This window comes from Dysidea avara, chromosome 5, assembly GCF_963678975.1.
Source record: "Dysidea avara chromosome 5, odDysAvar1.4, whole genome shotgun sequence".
Taxonomy (NCBI): domain Eukaryota; kingdom Metazoa; phylum Porifera; class Demospongiae; order Dictyoceratida; family Dysideidae; genus Dysidea; species Dysidea avara.
In genome coordinates, this window is record NC_089276.1 from 36534925 (window position 1) to 36555506 (window position 20582).

General features: G+C 39.3%; 3 protein-coding genes across 3 annotated transcripts in view; 2 read left to right on the forward strand and 1 right to left on the reverse strand.

Annotated features, from left to right (window-relative positions):
- Positions 1 to 259: 259 nt before the first annotated feature.
- Positions 260 to 2416, reverse strand: LOC136255305 (ATP synthase subunit delta, mitochondrial-like). Its single transcript, XM_066048033.1, has 4 exons — positions 2254 to 2416; positions 2036 to 2183; positions 1255 to 1343; positions 260 to 469 (listed from the first exon to the last, which is right to left on the reverse strand). The coding sequence occupies exons 1-4, from the start codon at positions 2362 to 2364 to the stop codon at positions 344 to 346; spliced, it is 474 nt and encodes a 157-aa protein (XP_065904105.1). The 5' UTR covers positions 2365 to 2416; the 3' UTR covers positions 260 to 343.
- On the forward strand, positions 2352 to 14912 carry LOC136255303 (nucleolar protein dao-5-like). The gene is made up of 10 exons (XM_066048031.1): positions 2352 to 2604; positions 3390 to 3469; positions 4624 to 4825; positions 5521 to 5556; positions 6479 to 7983; positions 8388 to 8869; positions 9050 to 9131; positions 10762 to 10937; positions 12015 to 12105; positions 14727 to 14912. Exons 1-10 carry the CDS (start codon positions 2579 to 2581, stop codon positions 14807 to 14809), a joined length of 2763 nt encoding a protein of 920 aa, XP_065904103.1. The 5' UTR covers positions 2352 to 2578; the 3' UTR covers positions 14810 to 14912.
- A 401-nt stretch (positions 14913 to 15313) lies between these two features.
- LOC136255302 (uncharacterized) overlaps positions 15314 to 20582 on the forward strand; it is a 98404-nt gene continuing 93135 nt past the window's right edge. Inside the window, exon 1 of the mRNA XM_066048029.1 lies at positions 15314 to 15582. Coding sequence (XP_065904101.1) covers positions 15507 to 15582 — 76 coding nt within the window. The 5' untranslated portion in view covers positions 15314 to 15506. The remainder of the gene's footprint in view (positions 15583 to 20582) is intronic.

Below are 20582 nucleotides of genomic sequence, written 5' to 3' on the forward strand. Positions count from 1 at the left end.
GGTCTTCACGCTATATTCAGCACATGTAGTGTGTGAAATAGGTATGGTAGTGTCACTGTTATTTGTACACACAACTTTCTGTAGCCTTCAGTATACTATTTGTAAAGGGGCTAGTGCCACCAGACATCTCAGTATGATAGCACTAAAGCGGACATTTAATGCAAGATCAAGAGTGGGACTACATCTTGGATATGAAGTCAGTGCTTGTGGCTCTTTTGGGCTCCTAATGAAGTGCATATAACCTTATTTTAGATATGGCTGATGTTAAATATAGTCATTTGAAAATTGTCACAGGCTACATATGTACCTAACATATAATATACACATTTAGTAGTTAGTGTTCCTATGCCTTTGCTGACTGTAGTAAGGCCTCATGGAAGTCTACAGCAACTTGTGCCTCAGCCTTGCTTTGTTCATCACTGGCCGATGTTAACTGCTTCAGAGCTGTCTCCATGCCTCGTTGAGCTGCCTGTAGTGAAGACACAAGCAGAGGCAGAAATGTTTTAATACAATCATTACAAATACAAATCATACGTATAATGATCACACATTAAGTTTCTCGTCCACCAATGCTCAAAACTGTACTGTGGGCAGGTGTCTATTTTTAAAATAAATAAGTTGGATAGCTGAATTACACTATGACTATGCTTCCTTTGCAGTATGTATGGTAGAATTCACAAAAAAAACTTTACGACATTCATCAAAATTAATACTGATCACAAACAGCAGAACAAGTGCATATATCCACTTTTGAAGCCATATCTTTTCAAGACATGGTAAGTGCATCTTCCGTCTTGCTTCATGAAGAAGTGTCTCACTTCAAGATGTGTATATCAGTGAATTAAGGGACCTGCTATGCCTCCCCTCTATTCTTTCACAAGCCTTCATGAAAATGTGCCTCACTTCACAACAACCCTGCATACTGTTCATTATTAAGCTAGGCTTTGTGAATTTCAGATAAGAAACACTAGAGCTGTAAATAGCTCTATGTCAATTTTAGTAACTGATTCACAAGAGTTCACACGCAGATCACCACTTGCATGTCATGATGTACACTTGGAGAAGCATTCATGAACAGTCACAAAGTTTTTTTTGTGCCTATATTACTGTACACGACAAATCTATACATTCATTTGACTATACACAAATATGCCACTGCCATTGTAATAGTGCAGAACAAACACAGTAGACATGCGAGCATGCTAGTCATGTACACACACACAAAAGCAAGCATACACACAGGGGGTCACACACCTGCACATCAATGTCCTCAACAGCACATGCCTCTTCAGCTAACAATTGTACTGAACTATCAGGGTTGACAGAAAGAGAACCACTGCTGACTACAATGAGAAACAGTGTAATTGATAAACCACTGAGCAAGTATTATAGTGGAACACCTTAGGACCAACCAAATAACAAGGTGTCCTGATTTTCCAGGTCAGTTTATGTACTAAGGGATACTTTGGTAAGTGTCTAGGTGTCCTCGAGTGTCCACATTAACAGGCTCTGGTGTAATATGACCAACCATGTTGGCAACTAATAGTGTCCTGATTATCAGGGTGACTTGAGTTTTCAGGTCACATATGTACCTACGTATTAACATGTTGAAGTACTCCAGCAAGGTGCATGAATTCCACATGGAGATAGATAGGTATTACTATTATTGCATAGCTCTATTTTTCACATGCACATATCACTTAGTGTCACATGATCAGACTAGCATCTTGGTCTGCAAGATATGGATATGGGTCTGGCAAAGTTTTATAGACAAAGTTGTGTTTGTAGTTAAACAATCACCATAGCTCCTTGCCGAGAAAATACTATGCAGAATGCTACGTATTAGTGCTGTGTGAAGCTATACAGACAAGTTTATGTTCTGCCATGTCAGCAAACAAAATCAAATCCATGGAATTGTGGATAGAACTTCACCAGACTTTACCCTGCCATCTCACTCATCAATGTGACACGATGAGATAGCAGTCTGGCCACAAGAGACTATGCAAACACACACTCTACATATATTACAACTCACCAAAATATTTCTGTTCCTTTTCACCATGCACCACTACTACCCCTGGCTGCAGCATAGCTATGACGGGGACATGCTCACGCAACACACCAATGTATCCGGAGAAGGTTGGCACATCGACTTGACGAACTGGCTCCTCGTTAAACAATACCTAAAAGGGAGGTATGCTTTTGTGAAAACGACTGATGACCCTAATATTTTCGTTGGCTATTAAAACATACTTTTGATGGTGTCGCGAAGGTTAGAGGGAACTTTGCTTCTTCAGCAAAGCCTCGCTTGAACATGCCAAGTCTTCTAGTGGACCTCAACAGTCGAGTAGAGAAGCTCGCCATTTTCGAACGAAGCACGTGATGATTTTGGTTGTTAACTTTGCGAGCAATTTAAGCGCGAAATATATTGCAAGTGAATTAACTATTGTGGCGATTAAAAAGTGTTCGTTACTGGAGTAACATAGTATCTTAGTATCATTGACACTGATGAATCTGTGGTGTTTATAATAACCACCATACACTATAGTTAGGTGGGCATTAATTAGAAAACTCTTTGATGGACTACGATATCGCAGAATTAAGGTATGTAAAATGTAACACATTATCGGTAATGTGCATTATATCTTTTAATGATCCAATACAATGCATGATTAACCGATCTGGCAGCAATCAAGTTAACACCATAGATGTTGTACAAAAGCTGCAACACAAGTTGCTGTCTGACCCTCCGTGCTTGTTAGTGCTAATAATATGGAGGCATAGATGTAGGTAAATTATTACTGCATCGGACACTCTATTATGAACTCTTGCTACTAGTGTTATGCAAGTAGCTATTGACAGTGAAGATGGCACAATAATCTAGCTAGACTGAGTGTTTTATAGAGGTCTGTTGTGAAGAAGTATACGCATGGTATGCATTGAATGGATCTGTAAATGGGGCTTAGTTCCATGTCTACTATACAATAGTGGCCAAAAGAAACTTTCCCGACCCAATGACAAAAGAAGAAAAAGTAGGTCATTTTTCTGTAATCACACGCATGTAGAAATTATTTTTACAAGCTAAACAAACTCTATTCAGAATGGTTGTATTGTTCCCTTCAAATTGAAAGTGTCGTACATGAAAATTCAAATATTTAGTTAATGAATTTTGCAAAATTCACAGAACTTAAATTAAGATGTCCACACCTTAGGGGGATAATGTGTCCTTTTCGTTCAGTGTGCTGTATAGATAATTGTTGCTAAAAGCTTGTTATAGAGAATATTGGATACTGCAACATGTCTATTAATACTGCATTGTGTACGTAGTCAAGGGGTTGGTAGGTTGGTGTTCATGTTATTTAGGGTTAAATCTAACCTATTCTTTGTAGCCTCCAGGCACGAGAGAGGAGTCGTAAATCATATCCTCGTGATAGTCATGGATTTGAACAAGCAGAGAACTATTTCCAAGGTGAATACAATGCTCTGTACATGGTAGCCATAAGCTAAAATATTTTTTGTATCCAAGGTGTCTCTAGTGGTATAAACAATGTAGTGACCTGCCTTGCCTGTCCTGCAGTGTTTAGATGGTACTGGTGCTGCCAGTAAACACATGTAGTTATGTTAGTCATCCATCTGTCTAAAGTGGCCATAAGGCTATTAAGATGAAGAATGTTAGGCCCGAAGGTGACTGGCTTCCACTGTATACAGCTGTCTAAATATGGGCCAATTAGAAGGTTTGGGGTTACCCCTGGGAAATTTATAATAGTTAAGCCTATAACAGATTTTATCCAATTTTGACACTAGTGCTAGAGAAGGTACGATCCAATAACCAATGCTATCAGAAAGTGTTTTGATTAAATATATGTAAAGTGTTATTGGAAGGTGATTTTGAATTGTAAAACTTGTTAAAAATAATTTCTTAATTTGGTTGCAAGCTCCCTGGATAGTTTTCATCTACCTTTGGCAGTGTGCCTGGTCCTTCGCTTTAACTCTTGGTCACGTTAGGAAGTGTCTAATTGAATAGACCTTTTCATATTTACATCATAAAAGTAGCGGCAATAGTGTCACATTAGTGTGGGGACTTTGTACAGATGGATATTGTGAGATATGGTGTTTTGCTATGACAATGCTTGCGGCTATACATGTGTTCTTACTTCCCACATGAATGCATGCAATTTGTGTACATTTGGCCTATTTCACATTGCCGCAACATGTCTACTAGCCTTTTACCTTTGTTATCCAATGGCTCCATGATCCTCCATGTTGTTAAAGCCGGTTCTATTTCAGGAGAGTATTGCTAGAAAATATGTGCCAATTGTTATTCATAAGTGTGTTAACCCTTTCACGATGGCTTGACTTTATCCTTATCCAATGGATCTTAGAAACATGATGTCATAATTGACAAAAAGACTGGGGACTTTGTCACACAGTAATCAAAATATATTTGCTGTTCTGCGTACACACTCTTTCATCCACGTGGACATGTTTACTTCCTCTGACATGATGTTGGGTCGTTCTCCAGTATGGCTAAGTTTAGGAGGGACAAAGTAAATTTGAGGTGGTTCTGTAACACACTATTATAGTACATAATTCATTTCAGTGTTTTGGTTCTCATTTCCACAGATATCTCTTCAGATGAAGACAGTACTAACAGCAGTACTGTGAATAGCTTCACACTGTCCCTAGGGAGAGACCCCAAGCGACACACATCACCTCGTCACCATGGCAGTACAGTAACTAAAACAAGGAGTACTCAGAAGTTCTCTCCTTCACCATCTGCAACTGACAACAGGCTGCTGCCTGAGATGGCTGTACACCCTAAAAGGTCTGTTGACTGCATATGAGATAGTACAGTAGGCCCCCAATTAGAAGTGATTGTTTTATTAGAGTATTTTGCCAACTGGTGTGTGTATGTTGGGTATTGGAGTAAGTGTATGGTCTATTAGAGTAGTTGAATGCTTTCCAGCAAGAGTAAATAACGGAGGACTCCAATTTCAGTGGATGGGCTTCATTTGTACTTTGTGATTGAATTAGCTGTTACTCAGGTGTTCTGATAATAAAGGTGCCACTGGATCCCGGATGTGACATGTTCATTACCATAATTATGTATTGATTGATGCATGTACTAGTGTTGCTCACTTGTGGTGATTTGTTCAGAGGTTGATTAAACATATTTTTGACGTGTTCCAATGTACACAGCTAAGCTATTTTATAACGTATACATACATACATGCACAAATTTGTTTTAGAGCCAGGAAGCTTGAGAATCTTAGAGTTATATCCCAGTACAAAGGTGATAAATAAGATATTACCCAGTGTGAATCATAGCCAAAAAGCTGATTTTAGTGCCTGTATTCTAGTTAATTCATTTGTCACGAAGCAACTCGAGTAGCACAAACATACATTATGGCTACTCTAAATTGCTAATCATTAAGCAAATGTACCAATCTTTACCTATGCATGCTGGAGGTTCTGTGTGCGTGGTTCATGATTATCCAATTTTCTTTTGTATTTCTGTAGGTTAACATTTGAAACAGAATCCAGTGAAGAGGCACAGTAAGTGAACATTGATATGATTTGTACATTACTTTGTGACCAGATCTACAAGAATCCCACGTCTTTAAGTAATTTTACAGCACAATTATATTGCTGAAATAATTACGAACTATTAAAAAAATTCCTTAATATTTTGAACACTTGTGTTGCAATGAAGGAAGGTGCTAATAGTGAAATCCGTGGTAGCATTGTGTTCCCCAAAGCAAGAGGAGCTTGAAAATCTTTTGTGTGTGTGTATGTGTGTGTGTCCCAAGGAGACAGAAGATACGAGCATTAGTTTACCTCCTGTTGGATGAGCAGATTTTTCCTTGAGTTTTCACCTTTAATTAAGTGTGTTTAATTTTCCATATTGTCTCTACAAATCTATCTTTTTGTTGTTACCACTTTGTAGCACTGTAGCTTTGAAAATTCTTGGCTTCTAGGGCTGAAACTTTAATGTATGTTAGATAAAAGGAATGTAAAAAAATGGAATTTGAAAAATGCACATGTTTTTGCAGATCCAGTTGCTTTACATAATATAAGTCACAACAAACGAAAGTGGCATCTACCATTATAACTATAGATGTTAGCAGCCACTTGTATGCAATATCCATGTTTCTAAATCATGTCATGACCCCTTCTTTAATGTAGGCAACCTACACAAGCTTTTGAAGCCATTGTCAACAGTTTGTAAATAAGAGTAATGATTGGTGTTTAGAATATCTCTGCTTGTTTAAAAATTGGAAGAGTTTGGACACAACCAAAAAAAATACTGATTCACCAAATGTAATTTGCTTGATGATCAAACCACACAGCATTTCAATGCACTCATTGTGTGCTTCATTCCCCCCTGACTATAAGTCATTAATGAGCAGCCCACTTGCCGTTGAATTTTAATAGTACATATAAAAGCAAATGTATTCAATGTTTCATCCACATACAGGACACACACACAGATGGATGATGAGGTGAAGGAGTCAGTGTCAGAGAGTGAATACAGTGACGATCATGTTGATGATGAAGAGACATTACCTGGTGTCAGTCACGTTGAACCATCACCCAGAAGTAGATCACCAATAGACAAAAGTTCTAAATCATTAAGACACTCACAACAGCAGAAGTCCCCTGGGAAATCTCCATCAACATCAAAAGCAATTTCCCCTAAGCAAAGAACAGCAGTCACTCAACAGTCTAAACACAAAGCATCGCCTAAACCTGCTCATCAGAAAGCTACCAGAGTTGTTAATGGTGCCACTAGACAAAGAGCTTTTGAATTAGGAACATTTTCTGATTCCTCAAGTGAATCTGATGAAGATGTTGCTACCATTAAACGGTCATTGTTTGTCAAGCCGATCGGTGGAAACACACTGATGTGTCTTCCTAAATTATCAGAGTACACACAGCGTCATGAAGACACTCACAAAGACATGCAAAAAACTGTGTCTTTTAAACACAAACCTCTGCAAGACAGAAAGAAAAAAGCTATCATAAAAAAAGAAAACAAAACTGTCCAAGTTAAAGTGAATCAAAAGAAAAGGAAAACAAAAGAGGTAGTTGAAGAGGCAAGTGACGCAGCCAGTGAGAGAGAAGATAGTGAGAGCCAAACTGACAATGAAACTAGGGCAGTAAAAACTGAGCGTAATCCAAAACTCAAAAATCGGAGATCTATAGCATCCACTAAAGTGAACACCAAGGCTGTACCACCAACAAGAAAGCCGTCAAGTGTTACTAAGAGCAGCAAGATGGGAGATCAAAGTGATGCCTCATTATCAGATACTAGTCAAAAGTCATTTGCGTCATTACGAAATGCCTCTAGCAAAATTATTGAAACTATGTATGACAATGGCGACCAAGAGCTTGAGCATGACATAACCAATTGTGGAGGGGAGAAAACACGACCAAACGTCTCGTTCACATCGGCAGGGCAGAATCAACGATTAACCCGCAGCAACGTGAAACACAAACAAACTGTTAATGTCTCTGTTACTAAACCAGCAGTAGTAACAGTACCCCAATCATCAAGAAAGAGACATGTAGGTTCTAATGACACTGATACAGAAACCAAACGCCAGAAAATTATCAAAGTTCCAAACCAAACAGAACAAAGGGATACCACACACTCGTCAGCTGAAAGTGGTGACAATGCAGTGCCTGATGTAGTGCCTGATGTAGTACCTCAGAAAGAAGCTGCCAAGTCTAAGCACATTAAAAGCAAGGCTGTGAGTAACAATGTGACAAAGGTTCCTCCAAGTAAAGCCAAACTTAAGAAGAAATCATCTCGCCAAGCTAAGAAAAGACAGTTAGTTACAGAAATGGTGTTAAAGGACAAAACAATGTTGAATGGTGAGAATGATGAAGCAGATGGATTGAGACGTAGCAAGAGAACACGAGTACCCACCCTCAACCGACTACTTGGAGAGGAGGTGTTTTATGTAGCCTCACCATCAGGTAAATAGTCTATTGATACAAATTCCCCTGGGGAATTCCCCTGGGGAATTCCCCTCAACAATTGTCCTGTTTGTATAAGTTGCATCTTCACAATTGTAGAACCTGTTTTGTCCTAATGCCTTAGGCTAGGCATTTCTAGATACATGGTATGGTTTTGTTTAGAAGATATCAATGAAATCAACAATGAAATGCACAGTGTAGATGTTCGGAAATTCCTCCTACAGTTCTTGTTTTTAGCTCCATCCCAACTGATTTGCAAATTAAGAGTAAGTATAAGGTGATGTGGTATGACATGATCAAGTGTCGCCGAGTCCTTTTCTTTAAACACCTCTACATGTAATTACCTCATTTGGCACCCCTCATTTAAGCACTGGTCCTGTTATACCAATCTTTTGTGTCTACAGGTGGTCACGTGGTAGATAGAGTCATCAGACATAATGAAGTTGAGCCTATTACAGCACATTATCAACAGCAAAAGCACCAAAGACAACCAGTTAAACCTAAAGCTCCAGCAAAGCCAAAGACAGACATTGAAAGACCTAAGACATCAGCGTCAGCAATGGTGAGAGTAAAGAGAGAGAAGCCGCCAAAGAAAGACAAGACACACAAGAAGGCAAAGCTTGCTAATCAGCATAGACGTTTACAGGTAGTAGAAAAGAAGCAGGAAGATGAAGCAGTGATTAGTGAAGAGGCAGCAATGGCAGAGCAGTCACCATTGAGAGAGGTGGCGATGTTGAATGAAGGGATGATGGTTGATCAGCTGATGATGGAAGATGACAGGCCGGGAGGAAGTGATATGGCTGCTGTTGTGGATGTAAAACATGTGAGGAGAGTACCACCAGAATCACCAAGAGCCAAAGAGAATCTTGGAAATTCCTTGATGAAGGTGAGTGATTGTGTGTGTGTGTGCGTGCGTGCGTGCGTGTGTGTGTGTGCGTGCATGTTGTGTGTGTACATGAATGCGTAAGTGTGTACAGAGTTTGTGGACATGTAGTGTACTGTATGTATTTGTAGTGTAAGTAATGTGTATAAGGGTCACCATTTCCCCTTCCCTACCCACATACAGGCAATGTTCCAGCCAGCCAGTATCCACTGTACTGAGTCAGTAGAGATAATAGATGGAGATGGTATGGCTAGAGCAGCAGTTGGTATGTCATATAAGTTAACGTACTTGTACTTGTTGTCATTCCTTTTACACATGATGACATTTGAGATTTTGCTTTTTTTAGATGTCACTAGTAGCATATGAGCAGCCCATCAGCACTCTTCATAGTGCTTGTAAGGTTTTGGTGACATAGAATTCAGTGTGTTGGTATAGAACTGTCACATGGCCATGTTGAGCTGGGTGCACCTATGAGTACTATACCTTGTATACTGACTAAATATTAAGTGATCAATTAGCCACCTACCTTACGGGTATCCTGCTGACACCTTATATCCCGCTGATGTACTACTGCTGTCTGCTATTTACCCTGATAGTTGCTATTGGTTTGCAAAGTAAAATACCCAAATGCTCTAAGTTACAAGTTTGTTTGAACTGCAGTTTGTACAGTGTTAGCAACTGGTGCAAGGTACACTGTACCAGTCACACTTTGATCAAGCGAAACTTTATTTTCTCGTAGAGCGATGTGGTGTGGTGAGATGTGACACTTGTAATGACTGGGGTATTAAGACTATTTAACGCATAGTATGCTTTGAAGTTTAATGTTTAATGAGGTATTTAAAATGTATACCACAGCAAGATAAAACACTCATATTTCATCAGCTACTTACAGGTATCCAAATCTTGTAGATCCCTTGTTTTCATCTCAATAGATCCCTGTCTCTGGGGCGATATAATACATGGTAAATAGCAGTGTAGTGGGCTTGTTTCTACTAATGAACACTACACTTAGCAGCTGTGAAGGTATAACAAGCAATAGTGTAGGTACAACAAGAGCTGTGGTCTAAATGCGTGAAAATTCCAAACACAGGGTTTTACGGAATTAGCTCTCAGGCCCTGTAGTAGCATCCTTGCTTCGCTCGTGTGCCACAACACAGGGCCTTCAGGGTACTAAATTTCATAGAAACCTTGTACGTGTTTCAAAGTCTTACTGTTACAGTATGTAGATACTGTACCTGTAAGTATCTAAATACCTGTGATGATGCTTTGTCATGTGTGTCATGTGCCTAGCCCACAACAGTCACAAGAAATCATCTTTACTGATGTCATTGAAAGCATCACTGGATTACAAAGATAATTGTATTTATCTTTGGAATGGTACAATAGTCATTTGAGAGTGAATCCCAAGTTTATTATTATACCATCTCTCTGGTCTCTAAAATACATAGTGTAGACACTTGTATATGTGCAATAGCTTATACTTATTTGGTATAACTTACAGACTACCTTCTATACTGCCATACCATTTTCTGTATGGTAGAAAACTTGGTGGCATTAAACATTGGTGAATGTGCTTTAAGTTTTTTTTCTACCGAAGTATATTTCCAGCCATCATTAGCTATATGCAATGTGTATTGCCACATAATAAAATGTGGTGACCTGTCAAGTTTTTTTTTTTTTTTACCAATCAGATTATTTGCAGATTCACCAAAGTCTTGTACCACCATATTTTCCTCCTACATAACAGTAGGCCAGTTTGTTTGTATACGTGAGGGACTGAGGGTAGTTGAGCTACCATGGGAATTTGGTACTGCTGTTGAGGTCATTGGCTGTTTTTCAAATGAATATCTTTGTTGGCTATTGCTAAGGACCATCACACTGTGTTGTGTCTATAGATGTGGTGAAGCCTCTTCAGTCGATGCAGTTAGTGACTGATGATGGAAAGCCTGCCTCCCCTAGTGATCCCTTTGTCATGGCCATACTGGTACGACAGAAGTCTTTCAACTTTGGCAGCATTATCCTCAACAAGATGGGAGAGAAGTCAGAGCAATTCACAAGGGATAGCTCAGTGGTATGTTGTGGGTGTTGTCTGTCTGGATGTAGTGTGCTGAGGTGTGCACTACATAGAGCATGTCCATTGTAAATGTTTTTGCAATAGATATGTTTTATGGTATACTCACTACAGCTAGTTACCCATTAACACATTTTTTTTTTTCTAAAACAATTGTGTATACCTGTATCTGCTGCTTTTTTGTTGCTGATAACCAATGTGCATGTGTCTGTTAAGTGCATACTATTTGTTAAACGCATACTCATTTGTTATGATTAACCATGGCTGATAAGCACACTTGGCCAAATGTGAGGCTCAACACGTGACAACTTGAAAGCTACACATCGGAAGAGAAGCTGCCTCCTCAAGTGTTTATGTCTCTCTTGAGGTCTCCCTTCACTATGTATACAGCAAGTCAGCCTTCTGGATTGTAATATTTTTGTTCATCACAAAGGATTACACCCATAAATGGAGTCAAATATCCTTATACATCACCGGCACACTCTGACGTGGTGACCAGCACAAACTACTAACTGCTGTATTACAACGTATTAATTCCATGTTAAGCATACCATAATATTATTTTTTAGGTGCATGTACCTAGCAGATATGATTTTTTACAAAAGTTTTCTCCAAAAATTATAAGTGCATGCACTGAACAACCCAACTCTATGGTAGCCAATCTGATTATCATACACCTCCACTGTAATTGTGAGGGTGTGGCAATACGAGTTGTAGTTCTATGTTTGTAAAACTGTTTTCTTATCTTTAATGCCTGCAGTCTGGTGGTGTTTACCTCTTTGCATAGAGATGACGGTAGTACCCTCCTGTGAAAGGGTAGGTGTGCAATGCCTCACTTTACGAAACTGTGCCAAAATTATGTGCATAATTATCCATTTAGCAAGCGTGAGTTTTGTAATATTTACAAATTTGGAGTGGGGTGACTGGCTCACAATGTAAAGTATTGTACAGTAGAATATGAATACTTTGGGACCAACCAATAGTGTACCATTTGTAGTATCCTCATTAACAGTAACACTGTATGCTTATGTATAACTACACACACACACTAATCATTAGCACGTTATGTTGTTGTAGTACTTCTTCTTGATCAGTGGGGAAATCATGTTGAAGATCGGTGACCTGGAACTCCACCCACCAGTCTGGTCTAGAATGTATATCCCAGAAGGTATGGAATATAAGTCACCCCTAAGAGCCTTCAATAGGCTGGAATCTGTTATGAACACATGATACTGTCATGGTGCTGTGAACCGTCAGATATCTGAACACACCAATGTTCTGAGAATTAGGGGAAAGTATTCAGATAAGTGGATAAATGAAGTTTATGAAAAGCTCCATTTAGTTAATCTAATAGAGCACACACTGCAGGCAGAACACTTTCTCTGTTGTGTTTATTACAAATATGCACAAGCTCCTCCCACCCTATATGTTCAAAATGCCTGGCCTGGTAGGAATTGACTTTTGTCTGTTTTTGATCAGACTACCATTTATTATGCAGTACTGTTGCCCACTAAGCAGTATCACTAATTTTTTAAAATAAGATCACATGATGCTGTTGAAGTTTCACTAAATCGGTGAAGGAATGATTGTGCACTGTTGAGTATAGGCGATCTTTGATGATATACGGCAACTGTTCTAGCAAAAGTACTGTATTAACAAGACCCTCCATAAAAGAAAGTATATATTATATTTATAGTTTGTTTAGTGGCTGGCACAGGGTTGCTGCCTGGGCACCAGGTATGATTGCCCATGTAGGCCTGTAAATATATGGTACTTGAGTGATGATTTTATGCATGTAGACAACTAAGGTGTTTGGATAACTGAGGATCTACTGTGGTTTTGCTTGAGAATGTTTGAAAATTGTCAGATACCAAGTCCACAAAATAGTTAGTATATGTGACTGTCTCAGCAAAAACCAACTATGTGTTTTGAGAGTACCAAAGTTTTAAATAATTATGCATACTACAAAATTAGAGTTTTACTTTTGAGCCATTACTCAGAGAAGCAAGACTTAATTCGAATACCATCTTATTCTCCTGCTCATGGAGAGTTCAAAAATCGTTGGTATCCCCATGTCGTTTACAGTGCAGTAGATGTAAACAAGAGTGTTGTCATTTCTTCAATAACACTTCCTTCATATGTGTATGCGCAAGTGATTAGAAGGATAAAACTAACATTTTAAACCAAATCTCTGCGAATGTAAGTACCAGTAGTTATTTTCAGTTTTGTGGCTGTACAAATGGATTTCCTTGCTCTTCTTATTGTCTAGAAGAGATTATTGCATATCGTATTGTATGTTACTGTACTGAAATGTAGTTAAACCATATCAGTATATTGTGTATCATGATATGTGACCTAATTTGCAATGTACATAGATTGTGAGATACGCGATTTTAAACATTTCAATCCTGTATAGCTTGGGAAGGACAAAAGCAACAAGTTTGAAATTTCACCATGAAAGTAGCCACCAACCATAGTGTTTATTTCACTTCAATCTATAGCAAGCTAGCTATTGATATAACCATGATTTTGAGCTCCACGGTGTCTGTAACACAAGCACGTCACCATGGGTGGTGGGTGGGTAATTGATATATGAACAGAAAATGGCAGAGTGGGTGATATGGTGCCTTCAGCCTTAATATGGGTTCTCAAGACTGCCTGTGCCATTGAAAATTAAAGAAATGTACTGTATTTACTTAATTTGTGCTGCACCCTCAAATAGCACCGCAGTGCAGTACTATTTGAAGGCCTTTATCCTTGTTGTCTCCATCTTGATGTAAAAGGAATGCATTGTCCTGGTAAAAATTGAACGGCTGTCACATAATTGAAATTCCGGATATTAGTTAGTAAATTGACCACGTAGCACGAGGTGTGACATGGTTGTACTACAAGTACTTGAATGAAAGAAAGGTCCTGTATAGAAGAAGTAAGTGGCAACGTGTTGTGATTGTTTTATAAACTATAATGGGGAATAGCTACAGGTATAAAACATTAGTAGCACACCTTGAATAATACCGCAGTGCGGCACTATTTGAAGGGTTTCACCCTTATTTCTGGGCCAAAAAATAATAGTACCCCTGGGGCACAAAGCGAGTAAATATGATGTCATGTAGAAAATATTTGGACAGCTGTCCGATGCTGTTCATGTCTGTAGTCTTGTGTTTCAGCTGGCCAGTGGCATTACAAGGTTCCGGATCGTTCCCAGTGGCTGGCACACATCTCTAGAAATCTCCTCATGAAAAGCAGCCTGATAAAACCAGAGGCATGGCTATGGTGCAAATGTGTAGAGTATTGGTGTGGCTATCCATTCATGGTGAAAAGTGAACTCCACTGTTGTGTGCGTAGATCGATGATTTTCAAAAATTTGGTCACATATATCAAAATATCATGGCTTGTTAATATGGCTGACAATCAAATTGTTGTACATTGTGGTTAAACTGAATGGTACATGTATGTAATGCATCTTGAAGGGAAAAGGGTCACTCATTTTTCTTAAAAAGTAACACACCATTATTTAGAATCCATTTGTATTGTGCAATATATTACTATTTCATGATACAGCAGAAGCAACATATCGACACGTCTACACACTGTTTCTTGCACACTGTATCATTGCTTTTTAGTGCTATAACCTCTCACCATGAAACTTTGGTGGTCCTTTCCTTGGACACTAAGATAATCAGAAATAGAAAAAAAAAAGTTGTGCAAACTAGGTGGGGTTTTGCTGGGACGGTCACATATAGTTTACTGAGATTCATTTTTGAGTGTTATGCTTAACATTTCTTGTAGGTGTAAGCTACTCACTGAAAAACCTGCAGCACTCACCTGCCGTGATGGTATATGTTGTAAACAAGCGGAAAACTGACAAATGACACTATGCATACATCATGTATTATTTAAAATCAATATGTGTATATGTTCTTTGTGTTGTGTACTTTGTGTGTATAAGTTAAAGTGTAACTAGTAATGTATAAATATGGGACTATACAGGCGCAGAAGTTTCACAATGACAAGTCCAATGATCTTCACATAATGAGCTTATTACATAGAACAGGAGAAAGAACCACAGAAGCAAGACTTCGGGTGCATTGGTAAACCATTTATCCTGCGTTGACTGCATGGTCCTCTTTACAACAAAAAAGAACATGTAGTTGCATCAAGCTGTGGGATCTGCATGATAAGCCACACCCCTTTTGTACTGCAAATGCTTCACAATTAAAGTCACGCCCCACCTAGGATCACCCGAACTCGTACCCAGGGTAGGGGCATTTGCGACACAAATAACCAATACTCACCATATTGTTAGTGATTCCCGAGGTAAATAATAGGGGATTTGTAACTCGAAGTTGTCCCCAGGGGTGGGGGGTTTGTCGTTTAGCTTTTGCAAATCCCCACCTCTGTCCGACCTGGGGTAGGCGGGGCTTGACATTGATAGGTGCATAACGACATCGATTGTGGTTATTACTTGGATATTGATTCTTCGGATTAACTGATCAGTCAATAAAATACTAGATCTAGAGTTCTGTACGGCAGGATTACTGTGACGTATTCAACAGATCAGTTTTCATTATGGCTGCTGATCATGATCCTGGCGGGACTAGTTCGCGGATGGTACCACGCCTTCAGTTCATGGAGAAAATTTCCGGTGAGTTGATTTTTTTTCTCCGTAATGTACATAGTTCATAGCGACTGCTACCTTCCACGCTGCACCTCCGTATAAAAATTTGGAGGCTGTACCGTACAGCATAGATAGGACGCCACGCCCGCATGACACACCCCAACTCAAACTCACATACAGCGGCCATTGTTTGCAACTTCTCACAAAAATTGACCGGAAACCAGCCTCACGATACGTTCATGGTGCTTTGACAGATAGCTGCCTTTTCAGTAGGACCCAAAATGCTAAGTTGCTCCAAAAGTAAAATTAATTTGTTCGGTGGAATTTTCTGATTATATGGCTAGGCAAACTTGAAAGGCTATAGAGCTTATGCAGGGGGCGTGGTAATTATTTATAAGCGCCTAGCTCTTACCAATTTAAGACACGCGTTAGGACCAGTCCGCCATTTGTAGGGTATACAGGTACAAGATGCCAAAGGAGTGCTGTGCTGTGAATTGTTCCAATTTGTGTGTAAGAGGGAGTGGATTAAGTTTTTATACTTCCCAGCGGATCTAGATCGAAGAAATAAATGGATTGCTGCTGTAAACAGGAAGAACTGGTACCCAACCGAGCACACGGTATAAATAGCTATGTAGTGAACATTTCATTGATGGACAAAAGAGTAACAACCAGTTTGCACCGAACTACACCCCTACAATCTTTCAACGCGTTGACAGTCCTATGAAACGAAAGATGGAAGCTCAGGTCGCGGATTTTCGAAGAAGAACAGCTTCCAGAAAACGGAGGATAGAACAGACCGAGATCACTGATCAGAAAAAGGCAAAGGAAAGCAGAATGCAAGAGCTTGCTGAGTCTAGCAAAAGGCAAGAAGAAGCAAGAAAATTGGAAAAAGAACGGAGGCTGAAAGAAATAGAAGAACAGCAAAGGTTAGAGGAGGAGAGGAAAAGACGTGAAGAAGATGAGAGGGAGAGATTGTTGAGAGATTGTTGAGAGAAGAAGAAAGGAGAGAAGCTGAACAAAGAAAGGAGATTGAAGATGCCAAACAAAAGAGGTTGGATGAAATGAACAGATTGCAACAAGCTGAAGAGACACGACTAGAGTATGATGAACTACTCAAGAAATATGATGACCTACTCCTGAAATACAACCAAGCTGTAGAAGAGCTTGAACAGCTAAGAACAAGAGAATCTAAACTGAATACAAAGGTTGATGAGTTGCAGACAAGGATAGTAAGTCGACAGAGCTTAGAAGAGAACGATAAGCAAGTGAAGTTTTATACAGGCCTACCATCGTTTGCAGTTTTGCTAGCCATATACAATTTGGTGATAAAGGGTCTACCTGAATGTCATTTTTCTGGCTGTCCCATGTTTGATCAGCTCTTGATTACTTTGATTAAGCTATGACTTAATATTCCTGATCAAGATTTGGCGTATCGCTTTGGTGTAAACCAATCTACAGTTTTCCGATGCATTACCAAGTGGCTAGATGTACTTCATGTAAAGTCATCACCGTTGATTTTTTGGCCAGAGAGGGATCAGTTACGGAAGACAATGCCAACATGTTTCAGGAAAAATTTTCGGAAATGTGCGATTGTTATAGACTGTCTTGAAGTGTTCATAGACAGGCCAACTTCACTGATGGCAAGGGCTCAAACATGGTCGAACTATAAGAAGCACAACACATGCAAATTCTTAATAGGCATCACTCCTCAGGGGTCAGTATCGTTTATATCTAAAGGCTGGGGCGGAAGGGTATCTGATGTACATTTAACTGAGAACTGTGGTCTCCTCTCAAAACTGTTACCTGGAGATGTCATCTTAGCAGATCGTGGCTTCACAATAGATAAGGCTGCAGGAATGTATTGTGCAGAAGTCAAGGTACCTCCCTTTACGAGAGGGAAAAAGCAGTTAAGTAAGCTAGAAGTTGACACTGCTCGCCAGCTTTCTCATGTTAAAATTCATGTTGAAAGAGTTATTGGGCTAGTAAGGCAAAAATATTCCATATTACAATCAACTCTGTCTATTAATATGCTCAAAGGTGACGAAGAGGGTGTGTCTCCTGTTGATAAAATAGTTGTAATATGTTGTGCGCTATGTAACTGTTGTGACTCTGTAGTACCATTTAAATTATTTACTAAGTTGTACCTGTCATTGTAATAAATAATATTGTTGATATTTACGTAACATTCATTTTATTTACATTTAGGATATGAAAGTGCATGTACGGTACAGTATATTAATGATGTTTCATTGCCTTCTTTGATCTCTTAGAACTCCTCTGATTGTGGCAGTCTGGACAAAAATATTTCCAATTCGGAACATCTTTTTTGGTCATTTTTAAACATGAAAAATGAAACCATCCTATCAAACAATCCTTGTTATCACAGCAAATCATGTTATCATAGTCTTCTCCTTTACCGCAATAACAGTATCCTTCCTGTTCATCTGAAGAACTTGAATTATGGACATCATTGCTCCTCGAGCCTGCAGTAGCATCCACCTTAGTAATGTGAGAGTCTGTGGAATCCACCTGGTTTACACTTGCATCAACAGACACGCTAGTACTGGAGCTTGCACCACCACTAGCAGCTGTACTGCTTGATGACTGCAGTGGCATTATTGGTTGCTTGCTGAACCACTTTCCTACTAGTTCAGGTAATATGGCCAATTTAATGAATGGTTCAACGTCATGTATAGCCGAGTCAATGAAATCAGAATCCAGCTCTACCATCTGGTGAAATATTTCACCTTCCCTCCAAGCTACAAAATCACAATGTTGCATGCGGCATAGCTTCATCTGCAGTTGGATTTGACAATAATACATATGATCTTCCTTAAGCACGAGTCTGCCATTGTCGTCTTCTAAAAAGAAGGAAGAATTATCAAGAATGGCTTCTGAAAATGCTTTATTCTTACAGGAGAAAGGACACTTGATTTCTAAAACACAACACTTACAGCAGACAAGGCCGTCTGGTGTGGCACCCAAGAATGGAAATTCAGGATCCAAAATAAGGCCACATTGTATTACCATAAAATTCTCATGACAAGCTTGCATTTTTTCTGTATATGCTACCCTGGCAATATCTTCACATGCTTGCACCCATACTGGCATGCAGAAGAAGTAAATTTACACTGCTCAGGATAGCATATAGCCTTGATCAGGGAAACAGATGGTTGAAAATGGTTAGTATGCAAAGCTTCACGCAACTTAGAAGCTGTTATCCTACCCGCACGTTGCTCAAACCAAGCTCGACATTTACTTTGTTCTCTTGTGCGCTCCTCCACCATGACAGCTTGATTAAATGTGAAAGACACAGTCTCGTAAATATCTTCACATTTGGTCAAAAGATCATTATATGCCAGCTCCATTGCCGTCGGATCATGCAACTCTGTTAAAGGTTTGGGTAAAACCCCAGATTCTGTTTCTGGAACATAAGAATCATTATACTCAGCCATCAATGACAGCACAACTGGTTTCCCCAGCCCTTGAGACATTTCATTACGAAAAGTGGCTAAATCAGAATCAGTAGACTTAGGAATAGAAAACTTTTTGCTTTTCGTAGATGGGTCTCCACATCCTTCAGTGACAGTTTGTTTGCACTTATGCTTTGGTGTAGTGAAGTCTATTTTACCAATTTCAGAAAATGGGACACTTCAAAAAGTGCTTGGTAGCCATGAACATGGCAATGATGTGCATGAAAACTGCTGCTTCATCTGAGTATTTAACTCCAACATAAACAACACAGAAGCAATGTGTGAACAAGCCTCTCCAGCACCAGCCATACATGTACAGTGAGCACACAACACTTCTCCACTCTGTTTAACTGAAACCCATACCTTCAGTGAGGGTAATGAAAGGCTTTATGAATGTTTAACAAGTGCTGTAAACAAGTAAAGCTTGGTACTACTGGATCGACTGACACTGCAAATAACATCACTCACCCATCCATTCACAACTTGATTGAAAGCCTCCAGACTTTTGTAAGTTTTAAGTTGTTCATGTGTGTAAAGACTAGGTGTCCGTATTAGGTAGTTATATACATCTCTGTACATCACATCTGGCCATTCATTCCACTCAATTGCACGTTCTGAAAACGATGAAGGTTTCTCTAGTCGGCAATAGGGATCTTCCTCGCAACAAATCAACTTCAATTTATCGAGACATCGATCCTTGGTGTCTCCTGACTGTTCTAAATAATACTGTGAATAAGAAAACGCCTGGTTTACGCGTTGTGCACTATCCATGAGCAGTTTCACTAATCAACGTTTCCACCCTACAAATGGCGGAACGGTGCTAACGAGTGCAAGAGCTGGGCGCTTAGAGATAATTACCACGCCCCCTGCATAAGCTCTATAGTGTTGTGTTGCGATGTAGTACTAGTAGGCTATTGACAACATTATCTTTTGATTACTACATCAATGACTCTCTTCTACAATTGCCATCCCTACTAGTTGACCCGTTTTGTTGTAAAATGAGTCCAAGCATCAACTTTTCAAATAGGCCTAATTCATGGTAGTGTATGCCGATTGTTTCCCAATGTTTGTAGGAGTAATCTTAAATCTTAAGATTGGCACCAGAATTAATTCTTTCATTTGTAAGTGTCCCCCCAACTATCAGTTACTAAAAGTGGAGAGTGGCCTTTACCCACTTCACAACATCACAAATGAAAAAAGCAGTGAGAAGCATCTCTGCAATCAATCCAGCCACTGCAGAAAATACAGATAATTCATTTCAAAGTGTGTGTGCGTGCGTGCGTGCGCGGGCGGGCGTGCGTGCGTGTGCATGCGTGCGTGCATCTAACTAGCTAAAACCTGTTTATGCAATTTAAAGACACTATAAAAAGGCCTGAGATATGCTCAAAATTTTGCCCAAAATGCTTTCTGGAATTTCCCCAAAATTTCACTCATTATGCTATGCTTTTCAGATGCTTGCATGCTCCTAGGTTAGCAACATTTTTTACGATTATCTTGGAATAATTTATTTTAATCAGCAAATACTGTATTAGAGTATTTCAGTACAAAGTGACT

What these genes read in the sequence shown, in the direction of transcription:
- LOC136255305 (XM_066048033.1), bottom strand. Translation starts at nt 2,364, where the DNA reads ATGGCGAGCTTCTCTACTCGACTGTTGAGGTCCACTAGAAGACTTGGC. An exon ending in CCTTCGCGACACCATCAAAA is followed by an intron (nt 2,184 to 2,253) that starts GTATGTTTTAAT and finishes CCTCCCTTTTAG; the next exon opens with GTATTGTTTAACGAGGAGCC. An exon ending in AAAGGAACAGAAATATTTTG is followed by an intron (nt 1,344 to 2,035) that starts GTGAGTTGTAAT and finishes TTCTCATTGTAG; the next exon opens with TCAGCAGTGGTTCTCTTTCT.
- LOC136255303 (XM_066048031.1), top strand. Translation starts at nt 2,579, where the DNA reads ATGGACTACGATATCGCAGAATTAAG. An exon ending in GAATCCAGTGAAGAGGCACA is followed by an intron (nt 5,557 to 6,478) that starts GTAAGTGAACAT and finishes ATCCACATACAG; the next exon opens with GACACACACACAGATGGATG. An exon ending in TAGAATGTATATCCCAGAAG is followed by an intron (nt 12,106 to 14,726) that starts GTATGGAATATA and finishes CATTTCTTGTAG; the next exon opens with GTGTAAGCTACTCACTGAAA.